Source organism: Typopeltis vanoorti, chromosome 17, assembly GCF_054136105.1.
Source record: "Typopeltis vanoorti isolate ZY-2024b chromosome 17, IOZ_Tvanoo_1.0, whole genome shotgun sequence".
NCBI classification, from domain to species: domain Eukaryota; kingdom Metazoa; phylum Arthropoda; class Arachnida; order Uropygi; family Thelyphonidae; genus Typopeltis; species Typopeltis vanoorti.
In genome coordinates this window covers 36,423,485-36,441,480 of record NC_143565.1, presented here as the reverse complement: position 1 = coordinate 36,441,480, position 17,996 = coordinate 36,423,485, and the positions used below count along the sequence as shown (strand labels likewise).

Below are 17,996 nucleotides of genomic sequence, written 5' to 3'. Positions count from 1 at the left end.
TGGGGCAGGGGGGGGGGAATTGGCAAGCTAATAATTAGATTAACTTGCCTACTTTGAAACTAAACTATACTGTACTTTTCATTTCAAGCCACTTCATATTTCAAATAAACAAGGTAGTATTACACCAGGCAATGCACTTATCTAAAGATATTTACAAACATCCATGTCACAGCATATAATTGAAGATAGTGTGGAGAGATGTTTCACTCAGCCAAACTGGGCTAGAAATTGTTTCCATTTTTCTATACTAAATATTAATATTAGAACTACCCAATGCAACAATTTTCTATATATAGGTATCCCTTAATTAACGTGATTAATTAATCCCTTGATGTTACCATGTATATCAAAATTACATTAATCAAATATAATAATCACTGGTAAAAATTACAATTGATCCATGGTCGATTACTGTATTTATAATTTGTTTTTTAGGAAAGATAAAAAATGAATGCAAAGTAAATGTTTAAGCTGTCAAAATGTTAAGCTTTTTTCTACGATAACAAGCAAAATGACTCTCTAGACCTCGGCAAACAAGCATTCTTAGATTAACATCTGGATCCACATCCATTACTTGCTGCTTAAGCAATTCTAAACTGAGAAATATTCCATCCAGTTCTTTGATTGTTATCTCTTTTGGAACTTCATCTTCACATTCCATTTGATCGTTGTCTTCATATATACACGTTGTTGTTCAATTTCAAAAAGATGGTTGTCACTGAAATCTTTTGAATCCAATAATTCTTTAACATTTTGAAAGTTTTTTCCCACTTGGTTAGATTATAACAAATTTAGTTTAATCCTTTATCCAAGTGTAAGCAAACAAAGTTTGCATCTGAAGCATCTTCAGGACTGAGGCAACTCATGGTAAAGGTGGACTAAGATCTCATCACTCCTTGTCTTAGTATCTCCCATAATGCAAAGCACATCTCCTTGCAGACATGTATAATGCTATGCATTAAGGGAAAGGCCACTACCCAGCTCGGTTTCGACCTTTATTGAGGTCTTGTCAGTGGGAGCCAGACCCAGAGGTGGTGATACTAAGGTGGAAGCAATGGAGAAGTCATATTTACCTATACGAGTTGCCAAAAGGTGTCTCACCTTATTATTAAATTACTCTGGATTTAGAGAAAGATGTTGAAAGTTTTTTATATTATACTAAGACAAGGAGTGATGAGAGCTTGGCCCACCTTTACCTCAAGTTGCCTCAGTCCTGAAGATACTTCAGGTGCAAACTTTGTTTGCTTACACTTGGATAAAGGATTAAACTAAATTTATAATTCTTTAACATCTTCTGCATGAACACCATCAAAACCAAGGTCTTCACCACACTTGCTCCCACTAGTCATGAATGTTTTCAGTTGTGTGTTTAATGTTAAAATTTTTTCCAAAATTCTTGGAGCCTAATCGCATTTTCTCCCATTGCTGTTTCTACTGCCTTTGAGAATGTCTTTTTAAGAAAATAGGCTTTGAAAGTTGCAGTGATGCCGATGTCCATGGTTTGTAGCAATGATGTCATATTTGGTATAGAATTTTGGTAAATTTCAAGGCGCATTAATCAAAACTCTTGCACCGTATATAGAGGGATTTTTGCAATTAATTTCTTGTGTTAATCAAATCCACCGTTAAGTAAGGGATACCTGTATATGTGTGTGTGTGTGTGTGTGTATATATATATATATAATGAGTTATTAATTTTTAATGAGTTACATCTGGCTCTCTCACTATAGTGAACTCACAGCAACCATAGCTTGTTGCAATGAAGAGTTTGAGAGTGAATAGCACTGTGCTTATGGAAATTTGGTTAGGACTTTCACTAATTGCTACAGTGAATTTTCTTTAAAATTTGGTCACTGAAAAAAAAAAATATTCAAAGGTCATGTTATGTAATGCCTACTAATTCTAAAAATGATAAAGATGAAATAAGGTGATTTCTGTCTGTGCAATGCCAAGAAGCTGGTATTTCATGAGGGCTGCAGTAAGCTGATAACAATTAACAACTAATCAAGTCAAGAGAAAAAGGAGGCTTTTTTGTGTTTGTGCAATATGGATAATTTGAAAGCAAAGCAATAAATGAAACACCATTTCCTAATAGAATTATTTTATTTATAATTAAAAAAAAAGATATATCTGAGAGAATAACACTGTACAGCTTTGACTGTTTTGCTCTATATAAATGAGGTCAATAATCATATGTGACCATTCATATCACCCATTTGGTTTTTAAATAATGCTGACTTACCTAGTTACTGCAAGTAAATTCAAAATATACAGTTGATCAAATCAAACTGAGTTGAAGTCTTAATGGATTCATAAACTTAGTTTTAAGGATTAAGTTTCATATATATCTACTCTATAGATATAAAATGATAAACCTTTTTTATGAAACGTTTTTGTGTCTCATGTTTTTTGTCAAATTATTTGAATCTCAGGGGCTACCCTGAGCGTCGAGTCATCAGAATTCAAGGAGAACCGGCCTACCAGTCCGGAACTCGGGGGGGGGGGGGGGGGGGGTGCCATAGGCACAAGGGGAAGTACCCCCCTTTTGAAGACTCGACACTTAGGGGCAACCCTAAGTGTCGAATCTTCAAAATTTGAGTCATTCAGAATTCAAGGAAAACCAACCTACCAGTCCGGAACTCGGGGGGGGGGGGGGGGTGTTGGACGCCATAGGCGTCAGGGGACACGTCAGGAGCCCCCCCCCCCCCCAGTATATATATCATCTGAAAAAAAAAAGGGGGACTTTTATATTACGTCAAGATTCAGCATTGCCTTGATCTTTTGGTAAGATTTTTATTGTTCAGTAAAATAACAAGCTTGACTCAAAAAGAGTAACAAAATCTAAGCATTACATTTTCCTTTGTAGTTCACTATTAAAGCTCAAGTTTAAAATATATGCTTTGAACTTGGGAAGTACTGACTATAAATGAAATTGTAAAATTAACGAAAATCAAACTATTACAAAATATTGGAGCCTTAAAATTATGTAAAATCAAAAGCGGTAATTAAAATGCACAATATATTTACATTGTCTAATCAAATACAATTAGAGGTTCTATGGACTTTTGGGAATGTTGGTTACATGGGTTTTGTTGTTCTACAGCTGGTGGTATTGTATGATGACCACTCATAGGAACAAAAAGTGGTTGCTGCTGATGCAAAATTGAATGTCCTGAATTTGGAATTAATGCAACTGCTTGCGGTGTAGTGCTTCCATTATAGAATGGAATAGCAACATTTAATGAAGAGGTTTGAGCTTGAGTACTAGAAACAATACATGGAGAAGAATATGGTAGTCCCTGAGGAACAGAAGAAAGAGCTCCTGCCATTCCTAGAAGAAAATGAGACAAGAAAATGCTAAGCTGTAAAAGTTCAACAAACAGCAGAAAATAAAATATCACCATTCTTTCAAGGTACCTGTGACATGACTATAAACAATAAATTACACGATAACCACAGTAATTAACTTTAATGAAATGAAAGTACAGATATTTCATACTGAAAATAACAGTACATCAGTGTGTAGAAACAAGCAAATCAAAGCAAAATAGCTAGCCTCCATAGCCCGGTCAGTATAGACAAAGCCCTTTGGTCGAAAAGACCTGGGTTCAATTCCCATCCATGATGTTAGGAACTTCATCTGATCTCTTTCGACTAAAGGTGAGTTAATCGGTTTCATATGGAGGTTGAGAGTTTTTTCTCTCAGAAACTCTGATTTTTTGTCCCTCAGAACAGGCAAACTGGCCTGTGAACACACACACACACACACACACACACACACACACACACACACACACACATGGATATGTGTGTCATAAAAATACATACTTAATCTCTTATTAGGAGGGCTCAATCTGTCCTAAGGGAATAAAGGAGGGGAAATCCCACACGAAATTAAAAAAAAATTACTAACAGCAAAACCTTAGCATTTCTTATAGCTTTCTTTATTCAAATCCTAACCCATAAAAGATTGTAAACCCACCACACACACACACACACACACACACACACACTGAAAACCTGAACTGGCTTGAAAGATATAGTTTGATCTTCCCTTAGCCAATCAAGAGTATGGGACAAGGATTGAGCAGATGGTAAAGAGGGGGTTCTAGGTTTAGCGTTTCCACCATGGAATATCCAATCCACTGAACGTGTCTTCCTATGGCATTTGTGACAGATGGAATCATGTAACAGTGCAGTTTGGATAAGTTGAAGTAAATAAAAGTTGCAGAGGTTCCCTGAAAAATAACAGATCTGGTTTTAGATACATCATGTTAAGGGGGGGGGGGGGGAGATTGTGAATGTCAAAATGGTTTTGTGTGGATTTTTTTTTGAAGTTTGCTTGTTCTGATTGATTGTTTATAGTGCTATGTGATTTTCGAATAATAAGTTTCCATAAAGAGCCTGTATTAGTTACATTCAGATAAGCTTCTTCAGATTTTATTTGCTATCTTTGACACTTCACTTTGTTTCTTAAATATTTTTTTGAATTCATATTTCCTGAGATATTACTATTCCAATCATTTCTCAGTGAATGGCCAGATATTCAGAGTTTTAAAAATTAAAACTATTTAAAATTTTTTTCCTCTGCATATCTCTTGAGATGTAAATATCAGAAAATAATGGTGATATTTTAAATAATAAATTACACCATAACCACAGTAATTAACTATAATAAAATGAAAGTACAGATATTTCTTACTGAAAATAACAGTACATCATCAGTATGTAGAAACAAGCAAATCAAAGGAACGGGAATACAAGGTACATACAGCAGTCGGTGGCTTAAAAACTGTTGCCACATGCTAGAAATTAATATGAATAAATAATGTTATTTAAAAAAATTATTAAAAACTATTTTTGGTAGTTACATAAGATAAGAGTCTCCTAAACCTTTGGGAGAGAGAGACAATTGTTCTGATTCAGATTTGGCCAATGTAAAAGGGCTTCGCAACTTTCTTTGAAAAGGCATTCATATTTAAACCTGCTTCTATGGAGAAGACAAGCTTCATCTCACTGGATGCTGTGTTTAGTGTCAGACAAGACTTATGAGGTTTCGTGTATTCGATATAATACTGATGTTCATTAATTCTTTTTTCCACAGAATGGCCTGTTTGCCCAAAGCAAGTTAGACTACTTTCACAAGGTATCTGGTCATCAAAAATAGTTTTTAATAAATTTTTTAAATAATATTATTTATTCATATTAATTTCTAGCACGTGGCAACAGTTTTTAATTGGTGCCGACTGCTGCATGCACCTTGTATTCCCGTTGCTTTGATTTGCTTTTTTCTACATACTGATGATGTACTGTTATTTTCAGTACGAAATATCTGTACTTTTATTTCATTAAAGTTAATCACTGTGGTTATGGTGTAATTTATTGTTTAAAATATCACCATTATTTTCTGATATTTACATCTCAAGAGATCTGCAGGGGAAAAAAATGTAAATAGTTTTAATTTTTAAAACTCTGAATATCTGGCCATTCACTGAGAAATGATTGGAATAGTAATATCTCAAGAAATATAAATTTAAAAAAATATTTAAGAAACAAAGTGAAGTGTCAAAGAAATTAAATGCAAATAAAATCTGAAGAAGCTTATCTGAATGTAATTAATACAGGCTCTTTATGGAAACTTATTATTTGAAAATCACACAGCACCATAAACAATCAATCAGAACAAGCAAACTTCAAAATATCCAAAACCATTTTGACATTCACAATTCCCTGATACCCCTTAACATGATGTATCTAAAACCAGATCTGTTATTTTTCAGGGAACCTCTGCAACTGTTATTTACTTCAATTTATCCAAACTGCACTGTTATTACATGATTCCATCTGTCACAAATGCCATAGAAAGACACATTCAGTGGATTGGATATTCCATGGTGGAAACGCTAAACCTAGAACCCCCTCTTTATCATCTGCTCAATCCTTGTCCCATACTCTTGATTCGCTAAGGGAAGATGAAACTATATCTTTCAAGCCAGTTCAGGTTTTCAGTAAGAGAGTGTGTGTGCGTGAGTGTGGGGTGGTGGGTTTACAACCTTTTATGGGTAGGATTTGCATAAAGAAAGCTAGAAGAAATGCTAAGGCTTTGCTGTTAGTAATTTTTCTTTAATCGAGCCCTCCTAATAAGGGATTAAATATGTATTTTTATGACTGTACATCTGTGTTTGTGTGTGTCCACAGGCTAGTTTGCCTGTTCTGAGGGACAAAAACCCGGGTTTCCAAGAGAAAAACCCTTGATCTCTGTATGAGACTGGCTAACTCACGTTTAGTCGAAAGAGGCCAGATGAAGGTTCAATTCCTGCTCATATCATGGGCAGGAATTGAACCCGGTCTTTTCGACCAAAGGGCTTTGTCTATACTGACTGAGCTATGGAGGCTTGCTGTTAGTAATCTAGGTCTTTTATTTTCCATAACAACTTTGTCCACAACCAGCATCTTAAATTCTGATATCCTGGCAAACTTCAGTAGTACCAAAATGCACTTATGACTTATTTCTCATGAGCATTTCACTTACCTTTGATGATATTCAGATATCCTCTCAAGATCAATTTTTTTCTTCTTGAGCTGGGTTTCATATCCTCCCTTTTCCTAGAACAATATGTTGCATCTGCAGACAACTAATCCCCCAAAACCTTAATATTTTCTTCCATTTGGTGGCAAAGACCATGTTGTCTGATGATTTTAATTTGTGGGATATTATTCAGTATGCGAAATGTATGCATTGAGAAAATTAAAGAATATGTGGAAGGAATTGAAACTGGAGAGAGAGAGAATATGTATTAAGTGTTTTAAAAGTAATGTCTGTAAGGTAACGAGAATGCAACAAATACTGATGAAAAGACGTTAATGGAAAATGACATTAATAATGTCAAACATGCAGCCGTGGAAATAGAGGAGAACGAAATGGATATCAATAAAGAAATAGCACACTTAAATGTTATCCTGTATAGGACAAAGTGCAAAATCAAAAAACTGCAGATGCGGCAAGAATTAATTAGGGCTGAAAAATGAAAGAATAATACAGACCGACCGACAAACAAGAAAAACAAGTTAAAAAGAAAATTATATATGAAAATTCAATAATCAAAGTACTTAACGAAAGTTTGGCAAAATTTTGTTTCCTTGGAGCAAAAATTCACAATATTAGCCACGCCATCCAGATGCAAAAAAGTAAGTTGAAGGAAATTATTGTTTTGGTTGGTATCAATGATTTGAGAGGCAAGAAGTATTCTATGACGGAGGATGTAAAGGAGTTGTTAGAAGAAGCAAAACTTAAGAGTGAGAAGGTGAAGATTGTAAGTCTCCTATCATGCTATGATAGACAAACTGAGGAGGAGGGCATTGATAGCCGAGTCTATTGGTAGAGGATGCAAAAGGAGTGGTGTAGAATTAGTGAATCCATGTCTCTGTTTGACAGAAAGAAGGATTTGTACAATGCAGATGGACTGCAAATGGTTTTGGAAGAGCTTTATTCACCGAGCATGCTAACGTGTAAATTCAGGGAAACTTAAGCAATTAGGGTGGAAGTGAGTGAGTCTGTATGAAGGCACCCATGAAGCAAGTGAGTGTGAGAATGATCAAGTTAGGAATCTAGTTTCTCAAGCAAAAAATATTGAATAGGGGAGTCAATTCAGAAAGTAAAGGTAGGAGGGAGGAACAAGAGGGACAAGCTTTTGGCATTGGTTAGTGCAACCTCACCAAATGTTATAGGCATTAGTGAGACTTGGCTAACAGCAGATTATGTAGTTACATGGATCGAACATGATGGGTTTAGTATTTTCAGGGAAGATAGAGAAGAGATAGGATGGGGGAAGGGGATGAGTACTGTTGATGATAGCAGATGAACTACAACCAAAAGGAATATGAGACAGGCAGGAGGGTGGCTGTTCATTTGAAGCAATTTGGTGTTAGATTAAGACCAGTAAGACAAAATAAACAGTTGGTTGTTGCTATAAGGCTAGGGAATTCCACAGATGATCTGGAAGACATGCATCGCCAAATTAGTACAATGAGTACAGGTCAAGTAATAATTATGGGGGGACTTCAACTATGGAGCTATAGACTGGAAGGAAGAAAGATCACATAGCAGAAAGGAAATATAATTTATACACCTATTGAGAGATAATTACTTAAGGCAGCATGTGATGGAGGGGAGTAGGGGTGGGAGAGTATTGGACCTGGTCATGGGATCAAAAGAGCTATCCATAACCAAGCTGACAACATTGCCTCCAATTGGTGAAAATGACGTGTGGTCTTGACTTGGGAAATTGTAAAACATGAGGAATATTCTATCAAGAAGGGGTATTTGTGTAACTACTAGGCAGGTGATTATGACATGCTTAGGAAGAAGTTTAAATCTGTACCATGACATAAAACACTGCAGGGTAAGGATGTTAGTAGTACATGGGATATAGTTAAGGGTCATCTAGAGGAAGCAGTATTAAATTGTATACCTAGGGTAAGGAGGGTTAATTGGATAGGAGTTAGATGGATGAGTAATATCATTAAGCATGAGCTGCAGAAGAAGAAAATGCTGTGGAGGATATATAAAGAGAAAGGTGACCAGCATGGCAAGGAAGGCAAAATCAGATTAGAGAAAAGTTTAGCCAAGCAGGCTAAAGGAAATCCCAAAGAGTTCTTTTGTTTATGTGGAAAGTAAGAGGAAGAATGACTATGGAAGATTAACCCTTAATGAATGATGATGGTCATGAGAAGACAGAAGCAGATAAAAATAGTTGAGTTACTGAGTGACCACTTTGCGAGCATATATCTTCCTAGTGAGGTTACTGCTTCAACCTATGTGACAGACACTAATGTGGGAACAGAGGTGGATGAATTGGAGATTTGTTAGGATATTGCAGAATCTCAACGTAACAGCTGTGGGATTAAATGGGATATCAGCTAAGGTTTTGTGAAAGTGTGCAAGGAAACTGGCAATGCCTTTGACTAAGCTATTTAATTTAAGTCTCAGCTCTGGTATAGAGTTCCAAGGGAGCAAAAATATTCCTTTGCATAAAGGATGTTCTAAGACTACAGTAGCAAATTACAGACCAATCAGTATCTCAGGAGTGGGGTAAAAGTATTAGAAAAATTCATAAAAAAGAGAATTCAAGAATGGGCAGATAAAAATATGATACTGTATGAGGGGCAACATGGCTTTGTGAAGAGTCGGTTATGCCTTAGTAATTTACTAACTTTTTATAATAAAGTAACAGCTGAGTTGGACAAAGTATTATTATTATTATTAGATAACACCTCCAGGGAGTTCAAAGACTCATCGAGGGAGGGTACCTACTTTACAACTCTCCGTCTCCACCAGCAGCAACTACTTTCATTATCTACACCAATGCCATCTACCGCTGACCGCCACCACTAGTATTTTCACAAACAAACATCCAAGCCCATGGTGGGATTCAAACCTGCCATGGGCTTGGATGTTTGGCTGGAGAGTGGATACGCTAACACTAATGCTCGGCCAACCAGGCTGGCAAATGAAATGGCTACATGATGATTTTGCTGAATTTTGCAAAGCCATTTAACAGAATACCACATGAAACACTGCTACATAAATTAGAACAATTGGGGATGGATATGATACTGGTTAAGTGGATAAGAGGGTGGCTGCTAGACAGATGAAAAAATGGCATGGAGGGGCAGAATTGAGGCAAAAGCAGATGACACTAGTAGTGTGCCACAAGATTCAGTGCTTTTTCTTTTCTTTTTTTTATGTTGGGCCCATATACGAGAGGTTGGCTGGTCAACCTATAGTACTTTAGTACCGTATATGGGTAGTGGGTTGGGAAAGGAGGAACTTGTTAACATTCGATTTGAAAGCCTGTATATTGTATTTCTTGGGAAATACCTCAGGGGAAGACTATTCCACAGTACAGCAGTAGCAGGGACGAAGGAGGAGGAGGAAAAGAAACTTGTTCTGTGGGTTTCAAGGTGTACTGTGAAGGGATGTTGGGAGGTGGCTGTAAGTGTTCCAATGGGTGTAGTACAGAGTGGGGGAATTATTGATGTTGTTTCAGATGAGCATTTTCCATGAAAATATTTGTAGAATATAAAATTGCAGAGACTAAACGTCTATGTGAAAGTGAAAGTGGGAGGGGAGTGAGTCGGTAAGAGATGGATCATTTATCAGTTTAATTGCTCTCCTCTGTATTGAGTCAAGCATTTTGAGGGAGATTTTAGGAGCCCCACTCCAAATGTGAGAACAGTATTCAATAGCTGAGCAGATTTGCTATTTGTATAAGGTTAACATCTGTTCTGAAGTGAAGTAACGTCTTAAGCGAAAGAGAAAGCCTAGTTTTTTTTGGAAACTGAGGATGCAATGGTTGTGATGTGTTTATGCCAGGAGAGGCCTGATGCCATGGTAATTCCGAGAAGAGAAATTTCATCTTGTCTGGGGATTTGAGTGTTATCAAAAATAATACTGGGAGAAAATGGTTCTTTTTTTTTTGTGGAAAATAAGACAGAACTGGGTTTTACTAGCGTTGAGGTTGACCAGGTTATCTGAGCCCCATCAGAGGATGTTTTGGAGGTCTGCGTTAGGGGAAGTTGTGGTTGATGTTCTGTGGGCTGAAGTGAGTTGTGTACGGTAAGGTTTTTCAAATGAAAGGGAGGAGTGCAATGTGCTGTCATCTGCAAAACTGTGTATTGGGTTGGAGGTCAACTGAAGTAGGTCATTGATGTATAGAAGGAAGAGGGTTGATGAGAGAACTGAACCTTGTGGGACCCCCAGCATTAGTTGGATAGTAAGAGGATAGGGAGCCATCTACCATTATACATAGTGTGCATCCAGATAGGAAGCTGGTAATCCATCTGCAGAAGTCCTAAGATAGTCCAAATGATGGAAATTTGCTTAGTAAGCTTTTGTGCCAGATCAAAGGCTTTAGAGATATCGAGTGCAACTACTTGGAATTTGCCAAATTTTTCCATGGTACATGTCCAGAGATGGGTGATATATGAGAGTAGGTCACCTGTTGATCAGCATCGGCGGAATCCATACTGGTGGTTGCTTAATAGCTGGGTAGCTTCAATGTAGAGTAGTAGTTGAGAATTGATGGTTTCTCCATCACTTTAGATAGGATTGAGGTGAGTGAGATAGGTGGTAGTTAGATGGCTGCGATTTGTCTCCCTTTTTTGGGAATGGGTTCAATATAGGCCAATTTAGAGGCTTTGGGATATATACCAGTGGAGTAAGATACTGTGTACAAACGGCATAGGATAGGAGTCAGTTCTGCTGCACGGATCTTCAAGACAACTGGAGGAATGCCATCAGGGCCAGGGGCTTTTTTTGTCTAATTTTGACAACAGGTTTATAATCTCTTTCTGGCAAAAGGATACAGGGGGCATTGTATGTTGCACAGTTGGAATGACTACGGGGCATTTGCCATTGTCGGTTATGTGTGCATTGCAGGCAAAGTGTGAAGCCAGGAGATTAGCTTTTTCTGTGGGTGATGTTGCAATTGAGCCATCTGGGTATGATAGAGGTGGAAGTAGTGTAGGGCAAAAATTGTGACCAATTGCTTTGGCAAGAGACCAAATGGCATGGCTGCTGCTAGGACAGGCTGGAAGTTTCCTGCTTTTTGCCCATTCAAATTCTGTTTTGGACTCGATTTTTTTGTATCTGTTTCAGGCTTCAGTATAGGCACTAAAGGAGGATGGAGTTCTTAATTTGAACCAGTTGTGGTATGCCTGGTTTTTCATTAGTACAGCCTTGGCACATCTTTTGGAGAACCAGGGCCTGGATAGGGGGATGGCAGTTCAGAGTGGTGTGGGGAATGTATGTTATCATCCAGTGAGGATTACTTTGGTGATGTGTTCGGTGCATATGTTTGGATTGGAAGACTGCAAACAATAGTCCAACCATGGGAATGAAGCATAGTAGTCTTGGAGGCTGTCTCATTTGGCACTGTTATAGTGCCAGACTACTCTTGTGCAGGTGTGACTGTGTAAGCATTGTTGCATGGGGCAGGAGATGAGCACTAGATTGTGGTCAGAATTACTCGGGGGGGGGGGGGGGGGCTCACTACATTCACTGTATATTTGGAAGGGTCATTGTTAAGGAAGACATCTAGGGTATTTGGGGAGTGATTTGGGTTATCTGGTATTCTGATCGGCTTGTGAACTATTTATGTAAGGTCGTTGGTGATGGCAAATATTTCAGCGTCTCTGCCTGCAGGATCTGTACAACTGGAAGAGGAAAGCCAGTTGGTGTTATGGACATTAAAATCACCTAGGAGGATGATTTCACTATTAGGATAGTGGGACTGGAGGAAATCAACTTTTGAGGAGAGGAAATTAAAATTTCTTCTCCTCAAAATACTGAGTGGGGTGGGGATATTTTTAGCCAAAGAAGGTCAAAGTTGGGGGATTCTAGGTTAGATGCTCTCTGGCAGGGTATGTCAGAGGGGATATATGCGCAGATACCACCCTCGGCTCAAAAGGAGTTAAATAGTGAATAGTTTGGATGGTTGAGATGGATGGTGCTGAGGAAGGTGAAATTCGAGTTTCTGTTAAGAAGAGTAGGTGGGGTTTGGTTGCTATTAAGGTTGGGATTGAGACCATGGATGTTGGTGTAGTGGATATGCAAGGGTCTGTGGGGCATGACTTTGACCGCATGGGTCTTGCACGTTCCCTATGCAGTGCCTGCATACTGGTCTCCTTGGTGGCTACTAGTGGCGTCACTTGCTTTTTGCACTAGTTTGGTTTGTTTGTAGTCTATGGTCCAGCTGTTGTCTCCATTTTGGTGTTTTTCTTCTAGCTATCTTCTGAGTTGGCGTCTTGGTTCCCTTTGTTCAAAGGTTAAGTCAGGACGAGCACATACACGCGATTTGGGGAAACTGTCCTTTAGCTTGCTATTTATCACCATTGTTAATTTGGAAGTGTTTGTCGGTGTATCACAGATCACTTTCACAAGACGTGGAAAGTTCGTTCCGTCCTTTCTTTTGTTTATGGGACTGAAGCGATGACATTTGATGATATTCCTGGGATCGAAGTTGCATTCACCTGCTAGTTTGCTAACTACTTCTTTTAAAGATTTACCATTTTCCTCCAGATAGTTCAGAATAACGGCGTTGCGTCTCCTGTTTCTGGCCTCGAGCAACGCGTGTACCATTGATTGATGCGATTAAATCACGGAGTTCGTTAGTGGGTACAGATGCACTTGCGATTGGCCACTGGTCATCGAGTATCTCGAGCTTTGTTTCCAACTTTTGGATTTTGGACAAGAAAGTATCGATTGTGTTATTAAGGTGTTGTTCGAGATTTTCAACTCGTTTGCCTAGGTTCTGCAGCTGTTTAACAGAAGGAAGGCACATCGAACGGAAAAAAGGCTGGTTCAGTTCGATAAAAAGCTTGAGCACCGATTCATCTATTTTTGTGCAGGAAGTATGTAGCCAGTTGCAACAGAAATAGCACGATATACCTTTTTTCCTTTCGGTAACTTCGGTTTTGCAACTACGACACTTCGTATTGTCTTTTGGTTTGTTGGCTATTGGCTGCGCTATGCTGACAGGACCAGAAGTAATATTTCATTGTTTGCCCCCATCTTTACTTCGCATGGTATGCATATTGGGTGCTTTCACATGGCTGTTTTTTTGATTGAAAAATAACCGATATGGACTATGGATACTTACGAGTTGTGTAGAAGTAGTTAGCTCCTTAATACCCTCTGTATTCCGTTTACTGGTTATTTTGCACAAAAAAGATACTTGCAATTACGATAAAATTCAGGAGCACTAGTTTAACGAAACTTATTCACAGATGCCGCCTATCGGGAATCCCTGATAGGCGATTGAGGATAGGCAGTGCCGGGACAATTGCTGTTTAATTTATACATAAATGATATAGGAAATAATTTGAAAGGAAATATTCAGTTGTTTGTTGATGTTGCAAAATTAGGTAGAGTAATAGTTAATCAAGGTGATGTGGAGAGCTTGTAGGACGATTTAAATAGGCTGTCAGTATGGACAAAAGTTAATGGGTGTCAGTTTAATGTTGAGAAATGTAAAATTATGCATTTTGGGATAAATAGATTACAAGCTGTGTATCACATTGATGGCACTGTATTCCAAGAAACAGATGAAGCTAGAGATTTAGGAGTGGTGGTAGACAGGGAGTTAATGTTTAGAGGACATGTTGCTAAGGTAGCCCAAAAGATTACTTGGCTAGTGAAGGACACATTAACAAGTACAGATAAGGAAGTTGCAATTCCTGTTTATAAGGCCTTGATATACCTACATCTGGATTACTGTGCTCCAGTTTGGTCCCCAGGGTTTCTTAGGAATGAGGAAGCAGTGGAGAGGATTCAGAGGCGAGTGGTGAGTGGCATGTGGAATGTTCCATATGAGGATAGATTGAAGGTATGTGGATTGTAGGTTGGTTGATAGGAGAAAAGAGGGAGATATGACAGAAACATTTAAGTTGCTTAAAGGATTTTATATGATAGATGCAGGGGGGAATGTTTCAGCACTTGGCTCGAGAGAAGAGAACAAGGGGTCATCCCTGGAAGTTGAATAAAGCTGTGGCCAGTAGGGGTGTGAGGACTAGATTTTTTGCTTGGAGCATGGTGAATGAGTGGAATGGATTGCCAGATTCAGTTGTGAATGCTTTGTCTGTTAATGGGTTCAAGGAAAGGTGTGACAGACTGTGTGGATAGATTGGATCTCCTGCAATGAGTCTTCAGACTCCATGGAGGTTAATATAGTGTTAACCATACAGAGTGGATTCTGAAACCAGGCAGCTGATGAAAAGTGAAAAAGAATAGAGAGAAACAAAAAATGTAATATTATTATGCACACTCCGTAAGGATACCTATCCAGGAATTGATGATGATGAAATATGTAATATATGTATATTATGTAGGTATATTATTTCTGGGAAAACTCCCATGTTACTCCTCTTAATAAACTATTATAATTACAGCTATTTTGCCTGCTTCAGTTTAGGAGTGCCCCTGTTTAAATGTCATTGGCTATTTACTCATGGATTCTTAGGGCATTGTGAGTGTAAATGTACCAAAAAGTATATGTAGCATAAGGAATAGAAATTTACACATACCTTTTTCTGGGTGTTGCGGCTTTTCTTCTCTTCTGCGATGTCGAAAAACTACTGTGTGTGGGGGTAGACAATTCTACCAAATTGCCTACCCCCACACACTCAGTAGTTTTTCGACATCACAGAAGAGAAGAAAAGCAGCAACACCCAGAAAAAGGTATGTGTAAATTTCTATTCCTTATGCTACATATACTTTTTGGTACATTTACACTCACAATGCCCTAAGAATCCATGAGTAAATAGCCAATGACATTTAAACAGGGGCACTCCTAAACTGAAGCAGGCAAAATAGCTGTAATTATAATATGTAATATATTAATTTTAATTCATGTTAATCACTTTGTATGTTTTAATACTGTTCTTAAATGTCTTCATTTATTAATGAACTTTAGTAAACACATTTTCTAAATGCCCCCCCCTCCAAAAAAAGAGCAATCCAGTTAATGATGATATCCTCCGCTCATAAATTCATCCTAATAATTTTCAGCCTTTTTCTATAACTATTTTTAGGTATTGCTTAACGTAACTGGCCATCGTTCCTTCAATTTCCTTTAATCATGTAAAAGTACAAGCAGCTGTAGTTTGATCATCAGGTTCCTCCTTAATTTGCCCAGACTTGGTAATGTGGGAAGCAGCGAGAAGGAAATGTTTAGGCAAACTGGTCTGACTAATAAAAAAAGGGTGATTTCAATTATGGTAATATCAACTGAAATCAAGAGACAGCATCAGGAACTGAAGAAAATGGATTTGAGTTTTTAAGGGACAACTACCTTAAACAGTATGTAAATAGAGGTCACATGTGGATCGAGGATCTTGGATTTGATTATCTCATCAGAAGATATTGTTGTAAATGAAGTGTCAAATCTTCTTCCAGTTGTTGAACGTGACCATGAAGTGATCACTTCGGTGGTAGCAGCCACATGAATGCTTTTGTCAGAAAGGGTCACATGTGGAACAATAAGGTGAATGATTGTGACAAACTCAGAAGGTGACTTGCAGTGATATCATAGAATAAGGAACTGGATTGAAAGGAAATCAAAGCTGCTTATCCCTACTCAGGAACTATCTGGCAAAGACAGTGACTGAGTGTATTCCCAAGGTCAGGAGATTAGATCAAGTTTGTGTAAAATAGATGGCTGAAGAGGTGAAACATGCAATATGGAAGAAAAAAGGCTTTGTGGAGGCAGCACAAGATGAGTGCAATAATCAGTTACATGAGGAGCACAAAGAGCGGAAGGTCACTTGCTTGGTAAGGATAGTGAAAGTGCAGTATCAGCAGCAGTTAGCAAATGAGGTTAAAAGAAATCGTAAGGAGTTTTTCGATACATGGCCAGTAGAAGAAAGAATGATAAACAATGAGGAGGATATAATAGCAGTGTTAAATGAGTAGTTCATTAGGGTATTCTATCCTTGTGAATGAAACATAATGCAGAAATTGAGAGCAGTGGGAATGGAGGAGAAATGACAGATGGTGAGTGAGCAGAAGGTATATGAAGACCTGAGTAACTTGATATTAACAAGGCCATGGGACTTGATAATATATCACTTCATGTCTTGAAGGAATGTTCCAGGGTGTTAACAAGTTTTAACTTACATTTTTAACATGAGTCTTAGATTGGCCCAAGTTTCAAAGTAGTGGAAAGAGGATAAAATTATTCCACTTCATAAAGGGGGTGATAAGACCAAGGCTTCAAATTATAGGCCAATCTGTTTGTTGGAATGATGAGAACACTGACATGTAGAAGTATGGCTGTTATGATTCCAATGTACAGGACTTTGATCAGGCCACATATGGATTACTGTGCACAGATTTGGAAGCCTGGTTTTTCAAAAGGATAATGAATTGCTGGAGATGATTCCAAGACAATTGACTCAGTCAGTTTCTGGTTTCTGGAATGGAGTATGTGGACAGATTGAGAGAATACAAATCCAGAGCTTAGTGGAGGAGGAGGGGGGAGGAGACATGATCAAAACATATAACATGGATGAGATTTTTCATAGAATGTCTAGAGATGGGGAAAACAAGGTCATTCCTGGAAGGAGGGTGCAAGAAATAGATTTTTTTTGCATGGAGAGTGATGGGTGATTGGAATACACTACCTGAAAGTGTGGTGAGTGTAAAGACAGTGAATGTATTTAAGTCAAGGTATGATGAGCTATGAAAAAATTGTGGAAGAGAAGTCTTTAGAAGAAGAAAAAGCTGAATTCAGCTTTTTGAATTTTAGAAAAAACTGAATTCAGAGCTAATAGAGGCTGTCAGGATCAAATTTTCACTTTAAGAGCAACAGTGGAGAAGTCCTGAAAATATAATAAAGGTCTGTATTTAAGTTTCATAGATCTGGAAAAGGTATATGATAAGGTGCAAAGAGAAAAGCTGTTCAAAATAGTACAGTTATATGGTGAAAATAGGATAATATATCAATTCATACTTGGACTATATGTGAGTTGTTAGTCAGCAGTTAGAATTAAAGGAGATACAAGAAGATAGTAACAAGGATGCAGATTATCTCCACTGTTATTCATTATCTATATGGATCATACTTTGAAGGAAAGGGGTATTAAACCTAATATCTGAATTGAAAATGTTAATCTCAGTTCTTTACTTTATGCAGATGATGTTATTCTTCTAAATAAATCCAATTCAAGTCTGCAGAGTTCTCTAACTAAATAACCATTGTGATAAATTTTATACTAATGCCAGGAGTATCCAGAATAAAGGAGATGAACTGGTGGTGCTGGTAGTGTCAGTCTGGCCAAAGATTATTGGGATCATTGAGATGTGGTTGACAGAAGATGATATAATAGCAGGAATAGAAGTGGCAGGGTACAGCATTTTTTGGCAGGATAGGAGGGGAAAATGTGGTGGTGGAGTACTGCTTATGATAAGTGACGTAGGCAAATAAGTCCTCTAAGAG

The 17,996-nt window shown here is 37.9% G+C and overlaps 1 protein-coding gene across 5 annotated transcripts in view; it reads right to left on the bottom strand.

Moving 5' to 3' along the window:
* Positions 1–2,777: 2,777 nt before the first annotated feature.
* The window catches only part of LOC150097294 (hepatocyte growth factor-regulated tyrosine kinase substrate-like), a 274,352-nt gene continuing 259,133 nt past the window's right edge, over positions 2,778–17,996 (bottom strand). For all 5 annotated transcript variants that reach the window (XM_090407192.1, XM_090407195.1, XM_090407196.1 and 2 more), the window contains one exon: positions 2,778–3,331. In XM_090407192.1, coding sequence (XP_090263318.1) covers positions 3,033–3,331 — 299 coding nt within the window. In that variant the 3' untranslated portion in view covers positions 2,778–3,032. The remainder of the gene's footprint in view (positions 3,332–17,996) is intronic.